We start from the raw sequence: 20,355 nt of genomic DNA on the forward strand, positions 1-20,355 counted from the left end.
AAAAAAAATTCTAGACAGCGCTGGCACTAGGCAATGCTTGCAAACATCAACAGAACAAATGTACCCCCGTTGAAAAAGTGCAGTCCCGCAAAATCTCTTTTATTAAAAAAAAAAAATTTTAAAATCGCTGTCGCTAGGAAATGCTTCCGGACGCAAACAGAACAGATGTACCCCCATTCCCCACAGCAAAACATAATACATTTCCGGGAAGGGCACAAGACCGGAACGCCGTGATGCTGCAGCTGCTCCTCTACAGGAAAAGAAGGTTCAGAGAGGCTGACCCAGCTTCCGAGTCTCTGCTTCCAGAACAGCAGCTTTGGGCTCCCTGACCACAGCTGCTAAGGAGCGAGACAGCTCTTGGTGAAGGTCTGACAGCTCCTGGCTGGTCTTGGCACAGCACTCAATATAGTCCTGCTTGTATTTTCGTTCTTGTGCCAGCTGCGTCTGCAGAAGGGACACCTGAAAGAGGCAAAAGGCCGAGCTCAGACAAGCCCACGCTCTTAGGACCATCCGTAGCTCCACAGATCCGGCTGTCGGGGAAGACGCACCCTCCAACTCCAGCCCTGACAAACACGTTGTCCTTGTGGAATGGGAACTAACAGGTTCCCAGAGCCACCCTGAACTGAGCTCAGATTACCGACAATTCCGAGTTTCTTTCTGGCATACCATTCACAGGTACAACACCGAGACATTACATGCCTATTAAAGAGGGAGGTTTCTACAGCATTTCGTAACCCAACCCTTTTTTTCAAAGGAGAGATTTGGCCTACTGCCACCTTAGTTCCACATGCTTTCTCCTCAGCAGGAGGACTGCTGCATACACAAGGTAGTGAAGAACCGTTCTGTTATGATCTAGTTTACAACCCTGACAGCTAGCACATGAAATGGGAGAAAACTCTCACTCTTCCTAACTTCAGAGCATTTCACAAATGAGCAGAGCATAATCTGATGAACAAAGCCCAGGAGGCAAATGAGCCTTAAAGGACTGCTGAGGCCTTCAAAATCCTCAAACTCTCATTATTTCCTGGCAACAGCGGGTTGTGCCTGCTGGGCTTTTTGGTGGGAGAGACCCAGCTGCTCTCACCTCCTGTCAGGTTGGCAGGGCAGCGCAGCCACAGCAGCTCGGGCGTGTTGCCCTCTGCCTGCTTTGGAGCGGAGGAGATGCCAGCACTGGGAGCAGCGCTCGGTGCTTTGCTGTTTCGGGGAGAACAGCTCAGGCTGGAGGTTCTCCTCTGTTTGCAAAGTGACATGTGCTTTGCCAAGGGCTCTGTTCCACATGGGAATGCCATCCCCAACCTCGAGCTAGGAGTACGAAAATATTCTTTCTTGGCAAAGGAACTCAAATAACAGAAGCAATTCCTAAAGGAGTTTTATGGCTTATGGAACCTGCTCCGTTTGAATTACAATACCAAGGTCTGCCAACGTAAAGCCAAAGCAGATAAAAAGAGGGACCCTGATCTGCTAAGCATCTAGAGCAGACTAGGTGGGAAACTCGGGCAGCCAGCTCCAGAAGGGGAATGCGAGGCGCTGAATCAGAAGCCGGTAGCGCGCGCGCGCGCGTGCGCGCGGAAAGCAAGACGTCAGAGGGACTTCACAGCAAACGATACGCATAGGCTAGGGAACACCACCCCTGAAGAGAGGGACAGCTCTGACCTTCTCTCTGAAATAATAAGGGCACCTTTGTGCAACTGGGCTTGGAGGCCTCCCACGCTTTGGTAGGTAACCCAGAGGTATGCGTGGGAGAAGTGGCCATCTGCTGCTAAGAGCATCTCCCAGGAAGGGGGAGATCAAGTGCCAGTTCCGCTGTTTCCCAGACCCAGAGGAGTGCCCCAACTAGCCAGCTGAGGATGATTCTTTGAGCTGAGCACCTTCGTTTTCCTGCTGAACTGCTGGAGTAGGTCCACAGTGCAGGCAGACACAACAGTCACAGGGGGAAGGGGCTTCAATCCGTTATCTGTAGCAACAGAACTTCAGGCGCCGAGGCTTCCTGGCGAAAACACCCTTAAGGTGTAACTTGATGGCTTCAGCGGTATGCTCGGCTCACTTGCCAGAGCTGAGCACCGTGTACTTTACTCGCGTAAATCTTACAGGCATTTTGCCCTGAACACCTGCGAAGATTCACCTCCTCAGGGAGACCAGGGCGTACCAGAGCCATAAAAGCACGTGGAAGAGGAGTCTGGCGACTGCTGCTGCTGCCAGTGCCGCTGTCAAGGCATGCAATAGGGTTCAGGAGCTGGGATGTACATTCTTACACTGATAAAACAAGCGTCCACACTGTGCTTAGGTCTCCGACTCGGTCCGATACTGGGAGCGTGATTAGCACGGCATAGCAATAGGAGACTAACGGTTGCCTGAAGGCTGTAAGCTCTGGCGCTGCCTCAGATCCCTGGAGCTCTGATAGAGTGCAAGCTCTACTGTTAGCGGAGTCAAGGGAAAATGGAAGCAGTCAACAAGATGAGTAAGACTCAAGGGGAACATCCTTAGAATCTTCTCTATATTCAGGCGAGTGCCAGTGCTCTGAATTTCCTCCAATCCCTCTCCCACCACGCCTGACCTCTAGGCAAGCCAGAGACTAGACCTAGGTGCATGATGTTGTTTGGCCATGGCCAACAGATGTGTCCGACTGACTGGGTATTTCCACTGCCTGGTGTACTCACTGCCTGACAACCAAACAAAACTCGGGCTGTAGCATCGTGCAAAGCTGTGCCCCTCAGTACAGCCACGGCAGCTTTTGACGAGAGCTTTCCTACTCCTCACCTGGTTCTGCAACTCAGCTAATCGACGACTGCAGCGAGCGTGAGACTCCTCCTGTGAAGAAAACGCAAGGATTTCCTTTAGGTCTCCAGTTTGGCCAGGGCCATGGTCTACGTTCCAATTCTCTTAGGTCTATACTGGGGGGCTGCTGCCACTGGGATTTGCCACTGTTCCTCTGTATGGGCAGACCCTCCTCCCACCAAGCAAGATTCTGTTCTCACCTGTCTAGAAGCAGCCATCTTGTGCTGGTCAGAGAGCGAAAATCCGCACGCATCTGGCAGCGACCGACCACTGTGATATCTCTTCAGTCTCCTCCGTTCACGTTCCACCTGCACGTTGGTGATAGGAGAAAGGGTCACAGAAACCTGCCACCAAACAAGGAGCAAAAGGAGCTCTGGACATCATGGCAAGGAGATTTCTGCTCAGAGGCTGTTAATTGCACCAGAGAATGCTGCGGGCAAAAAGCACTCGAAGGAGGCTATGGAAGAGAAAGAGCAAGAGGAAACAGTTCCTGACACAAGAGCGTCAAATGTGCCTGTATGGGGACACTGGGGCAAGAAGGGTGGGACCGGAGTGAATGCGCATTTGTGAAGGCAACGGGGTGCCAGAAGAGAGAGAAAATACAAAAGCGTGTGTCCACAGGGGGAAGTGGGAGAGGGAAGGAAACAAGCAGAGGACTCCAGAGTGCTGTCTGTGGAAATGTGGTGTGATCCAGCGGACCGTGAGGCTTTGCAGAGGCAGCGAAAGCCTGTTTTACCTGCTCGAGAGTCCTCCTGAGCTCAGCATTGAGTTGCTTCAGCTCTGCCTTCTCCAGTTCCAGCCTTGCAACTGCTCGCTGCAGACATTCCAGCTGCTGTGACAGGAGTCTCTTCTCCGAGAGCCATGATAGCTGCTCCCCTTCTGCAATAGCCTGCTGGGTATACAGAGAGGAGATTATGTGAGCCGGTGCCACATAAAGGTTAGGAGGGACAGAATCGACAAGTCGGGGAGAGTGACCGGACTCGGGAATGGACAGTGCCAAGTCCCTTCTGCTCCTCCTGGTTGACGGGCCAAAACAACACACTCTCTTCCTAGGGGCCCTCCTCCCGATCGCCGTGGGGAAATCCACACAGATTTGCCTTCCGGCCTTTTGGACTGCAGCACAAGTACATCCTGAATGCGCAATGAAGCCTTTCACCTCATCAGGCAACGGTACGAATGCCATTATTTTTAATACACTGGAAAAGCTGTACCTCAGAAATCTACATCTCTGAAAGCATCCTCTAAGCACTGTCAGCGTAGCTGCTGTGCAACCATCGTTACAAAATTCTACTGAGGTTAGTACCTTAGTTTGGTCAACTGTGCCCCTTCCTTTCCATGCCAAACCCCAACCACGACACGTTGGCTAAGCTTGCCTACCTAGGAGAGAACCAAGTATCCACCCCCAACTTTTGGACTTCATTTAATTCTAACGGCAAGCTCTGTAGTTCTTTCAGTAGTTCGGGGGCTGACAGAAAACATTTCAGCAGGTGAATGCCTTGAGCTACGCAGACAGGCAAGCCTGCTGGCTACAACCACAGTTTCTTTGGCCGAGCAGGTCATGTATTTATGGGACTATATATTCCCCTATCTTTACGGGCATCGTCATTAGAATCCTTTATTGACACTTTAGTTGACTGATGATCAGTCACACTGCCTACCTGATGATGAAACCGGTCCGTGTCCCTCTCCGAAACCGTACTCTGCAGGATGGCTATTTCTTCCCTCAGAGTCCCGTTGGCCATTTCACTCTTGGTAAGGGCAAGAGTCAGTGCTTGTGCCTTCTCTCTCCATTTGACTTCTCTGCTCTCGGTCTGCTTCAAAATAGCAATCGTGCGCTCCAATTCTTCCCCCTTGGCTTTCCGCTCATCCGCCAGTTGTTGGGTTAGCTCCTTCTGTCTTTGCAAGGAACGGTCTCTCTCCTGGAGAACTCGCCTCTTCTCTGCTTCCTCTTCCTCCCATTTCTGGAGTTTCTGGATTCGTTTCTGTAGGGTCTCCCCGCCATCCTTCCATCGCAAAGCTGATGTTAATTGCTTCAAGAGTTCACTCTGCCTCCTAAGCTCTTGTTCTCTCTCCGCCAGAGTCTTCTCTAAGTACCCGACTCTGTCTCTGTGGTTCTTGATCTCTTCGTCCTTCTTTGTCAGAGTCGGCTGAACATGCTGGAGATCTTCCCGAAGAGCTCTTACTTCCTCTTCTAACTCTTCTAGTTCACCTTCGGCCTTGGTCTCTCGTTCCGTCTCGTGCAAGGCTTCTTCCAGGAGCTTCTCTTGCTCTCTGCGATGCCTAACCTCTTCATTCTTCTTGGTTAGCCTAAGCTGGAGATTCTGTAAGGTCTTCAGTTCTTCTTCTTGGCGCTGGAGTTTTTGCATGAGAGTTTCATTGTCTTCTTCTCTCTTCCTCACCGCGTGCTCAAGCAGATCCACTTGCTGCTGGCATGATGTTAGCGCTACTTTCGTGCTTTCTTCACGAAGCCGGAACATGTTCATTTGCTCCGTCTGCCTGAGGAACTCCAAATGGTTCTCCTTCACGATTTGGCTCATTTTGTCTAGATCCTGCTCTAGACTCTTGGCCTGCTTGCCTTCTAACTCCTTCTGCTCTCGAAGCTCCTGGACGTGCTCTTGCAAAGACACTATCTCTTGATCTCTCGCTTCTAGAGAAGATTCAGCGTATTCTAGTTTTTGCAGTATAGCTTTGGTCTGCATCGCTGCCTCCTCCTTTTGCTGTTGAAGCTTAGAGATAGCCTCCTCCAGAACCTCTATCTTTTCCTCTCTTTCTTTCAGAGTCAGTTTTGTTGCTTGGAGATTTGTTTGCTCAGCTTCACGCTTTTCCTCCTTTTCCTTCCACGCCTCACATTGCTTTCTAAGGGATAACATTTCTTGTTCTTTTTCCTTTAGTGCCACTTGAAGCTGCTGCAGAATTTCCTTCTGCTGTTCAGAGTCTTGCTCTTGTTTTTGGAAGGTCTCAATCAGTTCCTTCTGAGATTCAATCATTAAATCCTTTTCTTTCAGTATTGCTGTTGTGTATTCTAAGTCTCTGTGCAAGACATTCATCTGTTCTTCTGTTTTTTCCGCAGAGCTCCTTGCTTGTTGCTTTTGGATGTCTAGGAGTCTGTCCTTTTCTTTTAAGGTTCCTAAGGTCTGCTCCAGTTGGTCACGGACAGTCCTTAACTGCATTTCCATGACTTCTTCAGCTTCCCGGATTTGCTTTTGTTGCGACTCAAGCTCTTGATCCTTTTCAGATAAAGAGAGGGTCATCTTTTCTAGTGTCCCACGAAGCTCCTGCAGGTAGCCCTCTTGCTGTTCCTTGTACTGCTGCAAGAGTCTTAACTGATCCCTTTGAGAATCACACTCGCGCTCTCTGTCCTTAAGAACTGCCCTCAGGTCTCCAAGGCTCGCGTGCAGAGATTTCACCTGTTCTCTCTCCATTTCCAGTGCTTGGATCTGCTGAGTCAGAGACAGAAGCTCCAAGTTCTTCTCCTTCAAGTTCCCTTTCATATGATCAAGATCCACCTGCAGATTTCTCACTTGTGATGCACCGTGTCGTTCTAGAATCATTATTTTCCCTTCCTGGAATTGGATCTCCCGGTCTCTCTCCTCCAGCTCTTTGCTCATCTTGCTGACAGCAGTCCTCAGCATTTCTTGCTGCTTCTCCAGCTCCCGTATCTGTTCTTGCTGGGATCCCACCTCCCGGTCTCTCTCCTCCAGCTCTTTGCTCATCTTGCTGACAGCAGTCCTCAGCATTTCTTGCTGCTTCTCCAGCTCCTGTATCTGTTCTTGCTGGGATTCAACTTTCTGTTTTTTCTCTGTTATGTCCTTGATAACCTCACTGAGAGTAGTTTCATGCGTTTCTTTCTGGTTTTCCAGCATTCTCATCTGTTGCTGGTACAACTTCATTTCTCCCTCCCTCTCTGACAGGATGGCAGTCATATGAGTGAGACTCTCCTGCAAAGCTTTTCCCTGTGCTGCCTCTTTTTGGAGCATCTGGATTTTCTCCCGCTGCGTTTCCACTTCCTCATTTTTGATTTTTAAGATAGACAATGTAGTTTGAAGTTCTTGTTCAAGGCAGCGATTCCTATCTGTTGCTGCATTTGCTCGGGTTTCGGAGCCTGTGACTGATTCCTGAAGAAGTTTTATCTCCCGTACCAGTTCTTCTTTAACTGCTCGCAGTCTGGCCCGTTCCTGCTGCAAAACAGTGACAAAGAGGTTCAATAATTCCACCTATGTATGTTTGCTTTTCGTACTAGATTTGAACTCCTGCTTCAGTGGCAGTCAGGGGCTGCCCCCTCCCTCCCTGCCTCTCGGGATGTTGTAAGACCTTTCCTGCGCCGCCCTTTCGGTTGCGTCTTTCCCAGCTTACTCGGCCAGTCCCGTCTTCCTTTTTGCCCTTCTCCGAACCTCTTCTAGCTCTAGCGTGTTCTTTTGGGGAGGAGCTGCCAGGACCGCAGCCAGGATTTAAAGTCCAGACTAACCACGATTTAGGCAGTGGCATGATGATGTTCTCTCTGATAGGGAGGGAGGAAGGGAAGACAGAACAACCCCAACATGGGATTTCCCGTTTTTGGGGTTGGGCGTTGGGGGTTTTTTTGGACCTCTACTGTGTAGAGTTTTCATGGTACCATCCTCTAGAACCCCGCTGTGCCCTCTTGAAGGAGTAGTGGTCAGATCACAGACACAGTTACGGTGTTCATGTTCTCTTCAGGCTGCAACGCGCTTCCTGCCTTTCTTAAACCTACACTGTGGTAGCCTCTCGCTTTGCAGGCCCTGTCCCTCACGGCACAAAGGTCTCATGGCTGCCAAGGCATCGCTCCTCTTTACAAAGGGGTAGCTAAGAGACGCTTCTACCCAGACGGACAGTGTCCAGAGAAGCACTGCCAATAAGGAGCCCAGAAGAGTAAAAAAACCACACAAATTCTCCTTTCACAGTCTTTACCTCTTGCTTGGCATTCTCCACTCTCGTCCGTTCCTCCTCTTGTTGAGCTTGCATGGTAGCAACTCTCTGCTTCATATCAAACAGCTTCTTCTCGTGCTCCCTTTCTGTCTCCGCCTTCTCCTTTTCCCACTGCTCCAGCATCTCCTGTAGCTCTGAATGGTGCCCTTCCCGCTCGCTTGCCTGATGAGGGGAGAAAAAGACTTCAAGATGGAGTCCCAGCCAAGCTTCTCAAAAAAATGGGAAGCTTCATCCCTCCCACAAACCCCCACCTCAACAGCGCACAGTAGTGGCTTTGTGCCCTCCATAAATCATGTCCTATCAAGGAACTTAAAAGGAGGGTCAGCTGGTGGAAGAAGAGGAGATGTTACCTTCCCCTCTCTGGCGGCTGCCTGTTTCCTAGCACCTCTCGCCTACGGGATTTCTCTCTAGTCTCAGAGTCTCTATTTTCAAAGCTCAACTCCATTCTCATCGAGGAAAAGATGCAGATGGACTGCAGGGTGAGAAAGAGACCAGCACCCCCATGCCCTAGTCACAAGACGGGCCACGAACTCAAGTACCAGGAACAAGGGGCTGTTCCATCTGTTCTGTATGCTTTAAGCCCAAAGATAACACCTCTGTCAACCGTGAAAGGACAGAAAGAAAGGAACAAAGTTCCCACGACTGCAGTTGGCAGGAAAGTTAGGAGTCTACTTCATGGTAGACAGGAGTCTGGTAAGATCCTACCCCTTTACTGCCATGCTTTGGGTGGGGACCACCCAACCTTCTGCTCAACTCGTCTCAGGCCCACAGGGAATCCGTGGCTTGCATTTACTGTCCCGGCATAGTCCTGTAGGTCTTCACGTGCTTTCAAGTGCGAGCCGTTGGCTCTGCTGCCTGGCCTAGCAACGTGTGGCCTATGACAGACGCTTGCTGCCATCTCACACGCTCAGGCTATTATTCTTCTAAAGCCAGCCCACAAAGCTTGCCTGAAGAATTCAGAAGCATATTGTTTCCTACCAGGTCTTGCAGGAGCTTGTTTATTTCCACTTCGTGATCAGTTTCCCGAAGTCTGAGGGTATCGTTATACTGCTCTTCTGTCCGCAAGAGCTGTTGCGCCATGTTTGCCCGTTCCTGCTTCATGAGAGATCTCTCTGCTTCCAGCTCACATTGAAGGCACTTCACTTCCCCTGCAAACGTGACAAATGGCAAGATTCAGGGCCTACACAAACAGCGGTTCTGACTTCACTAACCTTCAGCCATTTGAATTTTTTCAGTGTAGGAGGGATCTGTCTCCAGCTCCTTCACTCCTTAGAAGCACTGCAGACAGAGAGCTATTTTTATACCATCCTCCCTAGGCAGGGGGATCACCAGAAACAAAGCACACGAGGCTCTCACCTTGTATCACCTCCTTGGCCTGCCTGACCGTGTGAAGTTGGATTTCAAGCTGACTCCTGGCGATCTCCAGCTGACATAAGCGCTGCTGAGCCTCAAGCAGGCTGGATTCCAGGGTCTCCTTCCCTGACCTACAAGACGCCAATACGGAGAGAAATGAGTTTCTTGCTCCTGACGCCCACAGGGAGTTAGTCCAGTGAGAACTGGTTCAAGATCCCTACCCCTCAGTACGGAAAATGGGTTGCATGGAAACTGGTATACAGAAGGCATATTTCTGCCGTTTAAAAGAGCAATGCAGGCCCCTCCGAGGGAAAGCCCAGGCTTTGCTTATGACCTAGCGTAACACAGAAAGCCCAGACGAATTTGATCTCCATAGCCAAATCTTAAATTGCTATTGTCTGATCTATGACACACGGGTAGCTGTGCTCACAAAGTCTGTGCCAGCAAGCAAAAGCCCAGCCTCTGCTCGCAGCCCTTTGCTCATCGTCACTTCCAGGTTGCTCTGCAGGGGCACAGAGTAAGAGTATCTCCCTGGCTGACTCGTGACTTTTTGATGCCGTTCGTAGTGTACGTACAGGGAGGTGATCTTCCAGACTCCCTATATTTCAAAGGGACTAAAGCAATACATCAGATGATATAGTAAAATCTCATGCTTGTAAGCAGCATCTGTGAGAAATCTGAACTAGATTTTATCTGAACAAGGACTACCTGAAAGGAGAGACAGGTAGCCTTCAGTTTAAACTCTTGGAAGTTCAAGAGAAAAACTTGCTACTTTTCTCTAAGCGTTGCTAACTAAGTAGGCAGTAGCCCAAATGACTTGCCGCTCTTTAAAATGGAAGTTGTAGTACTGCGGAGGCAAATTGTTACATCCATAGACTTCAACCAACTGCTGCGTATGACACACAGGATTCTGGAACCAGAAGCTGAAGTTGCCTCCCTGATCTAACACGGCGTCCTGCGTGCCAGGTTCCTACCATACACAGCACTGCCTCACTAGTACAGGCATGCAACCAGGATAACATCCTTCAGGGTAAAGGGGCACCCGAGTGGTACAACAATAAGACCCACAACAGTAGGATTTCACTGCTTTGATGGACGATGGAGGATGTCTCTTCAAGAAGGAGAACAAGCACATATTTCTGACTACGCCTATCTCTGGCAGTCCAAAGTAAATATGCTCCATTTTAAGGATAAATCAAAGTCAGTCTCTAAAACACAACAGAGAAGATAAGAATCCAAAACTGTGACGACAACAACAGGCTCTTGAGAACAACGTCTGGCAAGAATAGTTGCTACAGCCCAATAATTGACAGAACATAATTCAGCTGGATCAAATAAGAGGAGCTGGAGCTCAGAAGCAGCAGCAGCTCTCAAGAAACAGACTGAGTCAAAATGGTGTTTATCAGCCTTGCTAACAACATACTCTGGAGTGGTAAGGCGTAAAAGTCAAGAAGCATGACAAACGGTCTCTAATTTGTACAGCTCTGCAAGTTCAGGAGTCTTCTAAAAAAGACCTGAGAGGAGGACAAACATCTCGATACGTTGGGTAGTTTGGGGTTGGTTTTTTTTTAAAAGCAGAACTTGTCACGTGGGATCTTAGAAACCTGATCCAGCAGAAGGACAAAATCTTGTTCCTTCCCTGCATAAACTCCTCCATGATGTCTATCTCAAAACAGCACGTGGTAAGGAGTACCGGACCCAGACATCAATGATGGGCAACAATTCCCGCAGACTGGCGACCATTCAAAAGAGGCTTCCCTGCTGCTGGTGTAACCAACTCTAGGTCCTGCACCACAGGTAACAAGAGTTAGACTAGAAACAGTAGGCCCTCAAGATTTTCAGCACGAGCCTCTAGCTTCACCCTAAACGGCAGCGTCCTACTCGCAATGTCCGTACGTAGTAGCCTTGAATTCTGAAGATCCCACGTCAAACTACTTGATAAGGAAAGATCCAAGTTCAAACGCGCAGAACAAGAAACCAAAACCAGAGAGAAGCTTTGGGTTTCAGTAAACATCTGCATGGTTTAATTACTACTCAATGCAGAGCCAAGGTACCAGATACCGAGGAATTATGCTGGCTTGCTTTGGACTTCACACAGGAACGTGCAAGGGGGCATAAACATGAGCCCAAGGCTCAGGAGAGCTTTGTTAGCTTTAGCTGTCAGAAAAATAACCTTCAAACCATGCTGTACTGGTTTGGGTTTTTGTTTTTTTTTTTGCTCGAGATTCTTCCGTTTTCTGTCCATGGAAGGTGAAAACGGCTGAAAAGCATACAGGATGCAACGAATCCTCGTGTAATGATTATCACCTCTATAATTACAGACATTAAATAATCTCCTGCCTAGGGTCTCCCCCCTGCCTTTACCTGGCCTCTGCCAGCTGCTCTGCAAGGCCTCGTCTCTCCTGCTCCGTGGCTGCCAGTCGCACCTCTAGGGCAGCCTTCTCGTGCACCAGCAATTCCTTCTCTTTGGATACGTTGGCCAGTGCCTGCCCTTGGCGAGAGGACTCCTGCCGCAACTGCTCCAGACCACTGCTAGCTGACTCTTGCTGGCGGTGAACCTGAAAGCGGGACAAAATACAGTTAGAGTCCTTCCTCTGGAGTTCTGTGCAGAGCCAGCCAGTGCCACTTCTGAATCAGCTAGAGGAGAGAGAGCTCCGGTACTCTGGCCTGAAAGTTTAAGAGCATCTGCTTTATACCGCCCTAACACCCTGGGCTGCCAAAAGGCACTAGGGCTGTTAACCCGAAAGCGATGTGTAAGGCCCTACTGGGTTGCCTGGGACCAGACAGCCCCTTCAGGACAAACGTACACACCCCAGACTACACGTTTTCACGCAACAATACCACATCTTCCACAACTGCCACCTTGCAAACTAAAATTCTATCAGGATCTATTCCAGTGCTGGAAATTTTCAGGAAAGTTTGAGCAAAAGCAACTTTGCTCGCCGAATAAAGTGGACATACACGTGGTTTCTCCTCCTAGAAGAAGAAAAACCAACATCAAAGCGTCACCTTGTCGCAAAACACCACCACACACCTACTTCAGTGTGTACAGCAGTCGGATGCAATGAGGTGATCCTTGGCAGGGAAACAGCCCTTGTGGTGGGCAGTGTCATTTAGTGATTTACGGAAGTCTGGCTGGTGTGGCCAAAGAGATGGTAGACTCTATTTGGACAGTAGTTCATGTCAACAATACTGTTTACTTGTCTTACACAAACAAGTTGTCCAATAGACCTTGCTGGCATTCCAGCCTGAAGACTAACCGTGATTTTATAGCTTTCCTCTGCAGTATAATACCTCTGCTGGCTATTTGCCAAACAGACCACGTACTCCAAAACTAAGGCTGTCTAACAGAGAACAGACCATCAGAAACAAACAATTCTCCTCTCAAAGTTATCCCATAAGACCTAAGATTGTACATTATGAAACTGACACTGAAATGATGGCAAGCTCCCTAGTCTCCTCCAGCGATACAATTCTCCCAAGCTCTTTTTCCACTCTACCAAAACCAGTTAGTCCAGAGTAAACAGTCTCCTGTGATCACCTCTTTCTCATCTTCTCCCTCAAAGCCTAAAGAGGCTCTAGCAATTCAAAGCTGCGTGTATGTCGTAAAATACAGTTCCAACGATTTCAGGATGTCATTCCCGTTCTTAGCAGTACAAGACAGCAGACGCTGACTTGCCGCTTTGTCCCGCCCTCTAGGCCCCAACAAGCGGAGCTTGGAAAGTTGCAGACTTCACAACAAAAAGCATAAATAGAAACATGCAGCCCCGGGGGTTTTTGGCCTCAGAAAATGGGTGAGGAGCTTGCTTGTTTGCTTACAGGGTAAGGATTACGCAAGGCAAATCACCTCTCTGCAGCTTATCAAAAGCCAAAAAAGAGGCCAACACAGGCAGGTGGATTAAAGGAATCTGTAGAAGCAGAGGACAACTCAGAGAATTGCACAACAGCTCTGCGAGCCATCAACACATTTCCGGAAGGAAGTAAACAAAGCCGTCTGACCTCCAGCGCTACCAAGTGTCTCCTTGACAAAAACCACTGCAGAATCCAACAGATACAGCTTCACTGAGCCAAGCAGCCAAAAGCCCACCCAGAAAGCACCAGGTTTTTGGTCTCACCTGATTGAGTTTCTCTTGGGTTTCTGCCTTCTCCTCTGCCAGCATCCTCAGCTCTACCTGCAGCCCCTCCTGTTGCTCCTCTGCTTCCTTCAGCAGCTGCTCCAGGTGGGCTTTCTCTGCGCTCAGCGCCTCATTTGTTCTCTCCCACAAGTTCAGCTTCTCCTGGTCAGAGATCTTTGCTCTCTCCATCTCGTCCACTTTACCCGACAGAACGTCAAGCTCTTGCTCCAGCTACAATCACAGAAGCACAGAGGAAATAAAATAACAGTAAGATTTACTCTGTAGGAGCTTTGGCTTGGACAGAGAAAAGAGCAACGTTTCCATATTCAGACAGTCATACTGTCTGAAGGCAAGAAGTCTGAGAAGCAGCAGCAGCTGGAGACAAACACCTGGCAAGATCTTTGACAACTCTGCTCACCTGCAACACAAGTTTGTTCAGCTGCACTTTATCCAAGGCAAGAGCTTCATTGATACTGCTCATGTTCGCTGCTGCAACGTGTAGATCGGCTATTTCAGCACTCAGCTTATTCTGAGCCCCTGTCAACTCCGCTACCGACTGCTCTGCCTGAAGAGACGAAAGAACAACATGACAACAAAGACAGGAAAATCCCTGACTTCAAGCAGCAACTCCAGATCCCCTGTCGTGTCTCTGACACACTCCCAGTTCAGCGTTCCCAACAAGCACGTGGGCACTAACTACACCAGAGAGCCTCTGTGGTCTGATCACCGTCTTCCAAGAAGGACAACAACATTGTCCCTGTCTTCTACTGCCAGAAACAGCATCTGTGGTGGTCTTGCTATCACAGCTGCCTCTCCCACAAGTGCTGCCTCGGAATAAGGTGACCATACCTTCTCCAGTGCCACGGTAAGCTCCTGTTTCTCTTGCTTCAGCAGATCCCTCTGAAGGTGCGATTCCTCCAGCATCTCTCTTGCGACCACCAACTCGCTCTGTAATAATGAATGTTCTCCTTCAAGTGCAGCTAAGTCCTTCGGTCTATGAGAAGGGGAAAGACAAACAAGTTTTTAACGTAAAAAACATTGTCCTTTCCAAAACCACGAGTATAGAATCATAGAATCATTTAGGTTGGAAAAGACCTTTGAGATCATCGAGTCCAACCGTAAACCTAACACTGCCAAGTCCACCACTAAACCGTGTCCCTAAGCACCACACTCCACAGGTCTTCGAAACACCTCCAGGGATGGTGGCTCAACCACTTCCCTGGGCAGCCCGTCCCAACGCTTGACAACCCTTTCGGTGAAGAAATTTTTCCTAAGATCCAATCTAAACCTCCCCTGGCACAACTTGAGGCCGTTTCCTCTCGTCCTATCACTTGTTACTCTGGAAAAGAGACCGACACCCACCTCGCTACAACCGCCTTTCAGGTAGCTAACAGCTTCCCGCCTGCTAGTTCTCTCTCTCCTCTTTCATACGTTGGACACAAGACTTTCCAAAGTTCTTCTTTGGGTAAGACAGACTTCTAAAGTCCACATTAATAGTCCCACAACTACTTTTGCCTTCAGCAGCGAACTGATGAAGGAGCTGGCAATCTATCTGGGGAGATGTGCATGAATTTCCCAAACTAATTATCACAGGATCACAGGATGCTTCAGGTTAGTATGTGTGATGTTGCAAAATGGCACTCCTTGCCCCAAAGGCCTTCTGCACTCAGTCTAGCGTGGAAACGGCAGTACGGAGGGGCTACATTGCATATGATGGTCCTGTGCAAATTCCTCCCAACTCCTTTAGCACAGCCCTGGGTAGCAAAAGGGCTGTACAAGAGACACAGCTCTCTTTACGCTGGTCTCCATTTCTCACCAAGAATCAGTTAATAGCAAAAACATTGTAATATGCCATCTCTTTTCCAGTCCTGCCTTACTCACAAGAGCTTCTGTCTGTCAGATGGTTTCTTCTATCCGTTCTGTTGAAGGCAATAGTTTGACTAGGGACAGGAACAAGGCTGTGCAGTATGGGTGCGTTTTAAACGTGAACACAGCCCACCCTATGAATCCAACAAGCACCCACAGAAGACAACGCTGCTAACAGCAAAGTTTAAAACACATTTACCTGTCCTGAAGCTCCTTCTTCTCCGGGTCCCCTTCGACTTGTAAGTGCATCACTGCCCAAGTCTTCTGGCTTATTTCCTGTTCCGCTTGCTGCTGTGCCTGATCCTTGAGGACAGGTCTACCCAGCGTAACGGATTCCCAGGGCCGTACGCCACAGTTTAGGTGGGAGCAGTTTACAAGTATAGATCCAGAAAGCCTCATTTGCTCTGCCTTCAGCTCTGACAAATCTCTGAAGAAGAATCAAGAAGGAGGTAACGTTCACACCACCATCTTTATCAGCTGACTCGCTTCCGAAGCACGGAATTGCGCAACAGGAAAAGCCGGCAGGAAAGACGACATCTTCGTTGGGGACGAATCACTCATCTGACACTTTGGGATCAGGACACATCTTGATCCTTGGGCAATGGGTCTATTTGATGGTTGAGGAATGAATCTCTTTTCTCCTCAGAGATAAGACGAAATGTATGGAACAGCCAGAAGGCTTCAGGAATTAACTAGCGGGTCAGGCATACTCTACGCATTAAGGAAAGCTTGTCACCAAATAAGGTAAACGGCTGACGGTAACCCAGAGTTTGAAATGGCATGCTGACACCAGAAGAATTTACTGTTAGGCTACGCTATTTTTCTCTGCACAGAAGGCAGCTGTGAGAAAGGAACCTCAGAGAGCCCAAGAACAGGAAAACAATCATAAAAGGGAGGGATCAAACTAAGCAAAATCAATTGGAGAAATGTAATAGCAGGGTAGAGAAGCTATTCTTTCTCTCAACAGTGTTGGTACAGGAATAAGCGGATGCAAACTGACCAGGATAAACGTAAGCTGGAAATGAGAAGGAAAAAATAAATATATATATATATATATATATTCATGAATGATCTTTCCATCAGGAGCAGTGGGAAAGGAAAGCCAGTGAGATTTAAGGCAAATTTTAATCACTCTATAAAAGGGGACCGCCCCGCATGCTGCATGCATAGCTTTGGTGAGTCTCTTCCAACTCGTCCACATATGCCTGTGTCTGTGTTAATATGCCCAAACATCACCATAGTCAAGTTCACCTGTTCAGGGCCTCTGCACTGCTTATAGCCTGAGCCCCTCAGCTTTATCTGAAAACCAGCAGCAAACAAAATGCTTCTGAATATAGCCTAAGGCATGCTTAATGCCATCGCTTCGGACTGCCAAAGGAGAAATTGTATCTTTAGCCGCAGCTAGGGTAACATCAAGGCTCAAAAAGCAGCTGGGAAGGGAAGCTATGTTTTTTCTGCAACGAGATCTAGCCTTCACTTCTACTCACCGGTCAGTGGCAGTCTTCATTTCCAGGAAATGACAGCGGAAGGTTACCACCTGACGCCACAGGCTGAGTAGACGGCTGCGTTCACCCCTTAGGTAGCTGTCATAAAGCTAAACAGGCCAAGACAAAAAGAAATGCCAATTCAGCCTTCGCTGTCACTGTACAAGCCTTTCAGATAGGAGAGGGTACAACCGTCATCACCAGGTCTCCTTTAAGAACTATTCCAACGGGGGCGGGGGGGGGGGCGGGCATCAAGGACTGAAGAGCCACCACAGAGGCATCCTCAGTAGACCTGCCACCTGACTGCAAAGAAGGGAACATCCACACTTCCCCTGCAGGAGCGGGTATCAACAAAGCAAACTGATCGCGATTCATCGTCTCGCCCTGCAGAGGTGTCTAACAGGCTCGGTGGAGGAAGACAAAAACAAGCCCCTCCGAGACCAGTGTCAGATTTGCTTACAACAGCCTATTGGTAAGGGAGGCCTGTCCTGTTCTTCTGTTGGCTACCCTGAATCCGAAAACACACAGACCTCTCTTTGGCCTCCACTGCTGTAGACAGAGATTTAGGAACTATTAAAAAACAGACGAGCGTTCATGTGTCACTGCCCTACAGTGCCCAGCAACAGCAAGCATTTGCCTTTGAGAACGAGCAGTACGGTCACAGCACGCGGGCACCTTCCATCACCACAATTTGCTGACACTCCTCCATCTCACACCCCTGTCTTCTGCTCGTAAACACCAATACATCCTCAACAGTGCCACAACTTTCACACAGCAAGTTCTCCAGGCCAGAAATAAAACCCATTCTCATTCCACCCCGGCATCGCGTCTGACATTCCCGTCGCCCATCCTTACCTCACGTTCGCTGCGCCACTCACTCTCCTTCAATTCCAGCTCCTCCCGGGCCCTCATCCAATCCGCCGTCAGTTTTCCAACATCTTCTTTAAGGGCTGAATTAACCTCATTCGCTTCATCGAGGTGCTCCTGCAGGAGAGCGTTCACTTCTGCCAGATTCTCACACCTTGGAAAGGGAGAAACAGCAATGAGGTCACTGAACAACTGCTATCCACAAGCAGCACCCCCGTCATTTCCCAACTCCCTCAACGCTGACTTTGTTGTCAAACTGAGAGGCAGTAAAAGTGCTTGCTAGGATTAACTGAGATCTCTCTGTGATGGCGTACTCATTTGCTTCTCCTTGCTTTAAGCCTTCTACTTCCACCTACAATTGCGGTTTCCCCTTCAACTTTGATGATGCCCACAGTTCACGTCTTGCCTCCCCTTCGTGCTGTCTGATCACTGGATGCATCACCTTTCTCTAGCACTCTGCTGAGCCGCTCACCTACTGAACCACAGAATAATCTAGGCTGGAAAGGGACCTTTGGAAGTCACCCGGAATAACCCCCCGCTCAAAACAGAGACATTCAGCACACAACACTATTACTGCACCACAGAAAACAGACTGTGGACCTTTCTCCTTTCAAAGCAGCTTGCCCAGCTGCTCCCCTTGGGGAGACCAGGCAGCACTGACAGGTTTTCCCTCACTTCCACGAGCATCCAGGATACCAGGTACGAGGGAACGCTTCTTCCCTGTACCTTTGCTGCTCCTCTTCCACCTGAAGCAGTGCTTTCTCCAGGCTCTGGTCTTCTGTGGCTTCCCACCTGCCTGGAAGGGGTCCCTTCAGAAGAAAGGAAAAGTTTAGTCAAATTCTTGTCTTCCCTTCACTGCTGCTAGCATCCACCGCTTTCCGCTCCATTCGCTTGGGTAGCTCAGGAGCTCGTGGCTTCTTCCAGGCGTAACAGTGTCGTGACTATGGAGAGCAAGGGAGGTGCTCAACGCGAGTAGCTCTCCTCAGTCCCCCACCGTGGCACTCTCGCAGCTAGGTCTCCTTAGCTCACAACCGTGACTGCTCACTTCGACTTGAAGCCTGGGAATGCTCTCCTACTCTCCTACCCTCTGTTCTTCCTAGGTTTACTTTAGCCGTGAAGCAGAAAGAAAAGCACGTGGCCGTATGTTGAACGCCAGCATTCTTGCCTTCCAAAATGCCACGTTTCAACCCATTCTTTTTCAGAGACGGCCATATAACGTAACAGGCAGTGTGGCCCTCTCCTGAGCCCTAGGACAAAATGCTACGCCAGCAATAAAGCACTCTTTCTCAAAACTAAAATCCCCCTCCACAGGGTTTCCTGCACTGGCATTTCTGGGACCACTGGCTCCTCTAAGAATGGCAACTGCACAAAACACTCACCGGCAAACTTACAGCGCTGCTTTAAACCCTCAGGCAGCAAAATCTTGCTTCCCTCTGCCATTGCTTTGGGGAGCTTGCTTTGGCCTGCGTTAACGAATGCTACCTACACGGTCTTTACTTAGCAACCTGCACACTCACCCCTCCTGCTGCCAGCTGCTGCTCCAACTCTCGACACCGAGTCCGATACTGCAGTACCTGGATGGAGACATAGAATGAAGATGAGCGAATGCAGCTTGCAACAGGCTCGGCTCCTCCTGCGTTAGCTTTTCTCCAAGTCTTTACAGCCCAAGCACAGCACGTTCCACAGCGCTGCCGATGCCGCCAACAAGAAGTCCTTACGATACAGGCAAGCTTCACTTTATCTCGTACTGAAGAAACTGAGACGGGGTTTCTTTTACACGTACTGCTACCTGCTCATCCTAAGAGCTGCCTGCCTCGGCCCGGGGCCGCCCCAAACCACCCCCGCCGGCTCGGCTCCTGCCTCTGGGACAGCCCCCTGCTAACGTGGCCCAACAAAGGCGCCTGCGAGCCGGGCATCTTTATTTCAGTACGGACAAGCCCTCACGAGAGGCTCGGCAGGGTGACAGCGGCAGGGCCAGGCGCCCAGCGGGCCGGGCCGGGCCGGGCCGGGCCGGGCCGGGCCGGGCGGAGGAGGGCGGCTCCCGGGGCCTCCCCCGAGCTGCGGGCTCGGCGCCGTCCCGCCCGCGGCAGCGCCGGGGAACGCCCCGGGGAGGGCCCCGCTGGGGCCGCGCCTTCGCCCCCCGACGTCGCCATCGCCGCCGCCGAGGCCCCTCTCAGCGCTGCGCGGGCGGCCCGGGCACCCCGGCCCCGCCACCGCGGCCCGTCCCCGGGCAGCTCCCCGCCGGGCCGGCGCCCCCGCTCCTCACCTTCGCCTGCAGCTTCCGCACCAGCACCGCTTGCCGGTGCTGCGCCTCCTGCGAGCTCTGCAGCCGGCGCCGCAGGGAGGCCTGGCTCCGCGCCGCCATGCCCCCGCTCTCCAGCCGGGCTCCGCCGCCTGACGGGCCCCGCGGCGGGGGCTGCTCCGCGGCCTGCCCCGGCGGACCGCGCTCAGGCGCCTGCCAGAGGCGGGCGCAGCGGCTCACCCTGCCCGCCGGGCGCCGGGCGGGAGAGCCGGGCTCGCTCGGGGCCGCTCTGTGGCAGCGCTTCCCTTCTCCCTTCTCGCTTCTCCTCGCTGCTCGCTGAGGGTGCGGGGGAGAGGCCGCCCCGGCAGCCCTTCGCTCCAGCGCGTTCCGCTCAGAGACCGTTAAGGGCCCCGCAGAACGCTGGGGGCAAAAAGCGCTCCCGGTGCAGTCTGGGAGAGAAGGAGCGCGAGGAAAGCCCAGAGGGTCGGATGGCGGGGTCTGGGGCCACTGGGGCAAGAAGGGTGGGACCGCAGGGACGGTGGAAAAGGTCCATCGCCCAGGGAAGCCAACTGAAGAGCTGGAACTTTCTACGAAAAGCTCCAACTTCAGCCCCTGGAGCAGGAGTTCCCATCTAGTACGAAACCCAGGCATACATAGGTGGAACGACTGAAGCTTTCGCTCCCTGTTTTGCAGCAGGAACGGGACAGAC

General features: G+C 50.6%; 1 protein-coding gene across 1 annotated transcript; it reads right to left on the reverse strand.

Moving 5' to 3' along the window:
* Positions 1-69: 69 nt before the first annotated feature.
* On the reverse strand, positions 70-19,888 carry LOC128146482 (centrosome-associated protein CEP250-like). The gene is made up of 18 exons (XM_052798293.1): positions 19,671-19,888; positions 18,922-18,978; positions 18,131-18,213; positions 17,393-17,558; positions 16,541-16,647; positions 15,253-15,480; positions 14,037-14,181; positions 13,606-13,752; positions 13,188-13,418; positions 11,437-11,630; positions 9,076-9,203; positions 8,698-8,867; positions 7,702-7,881; positions 4,434-6,953; positions 3,512-3,667; positions 2,976-3,083; positions 2,758-2,808; positions 70-459 (listed from the first exon to the last, which is right to left on the reverse strand). The coding sequence occupies exons 1-18, from the start codon at positions 19,767-19,769 to the stop codon at positions 268-270; spliced, it is 4,962 nt and encodes a 1,653-aa protein (XP_052654253.1). The 5' UTR covers positions 19,770-19,888; the 3' UTR covers positions 70-267.
* Between the last annotated feature and the right edge of the window lie 467 nt (positions 19,889-20,355).

The sequence above is a fragment of the Harpia harpyja genome, chromosome 1, assembly GCF_026419915.1.
Source record: "Harpia harpyja isolate bHarHar1 chromosome 1, bHarHar1 primary haplotype, whole genome shotgun sequence".
NCBI classification, from domain to species: domain Eukaryota; kingdom Metazoa; phylum Chordata; class Aves; order Accipitriformes; family Accipitridae; genus Harpia; species Harpia harpyja.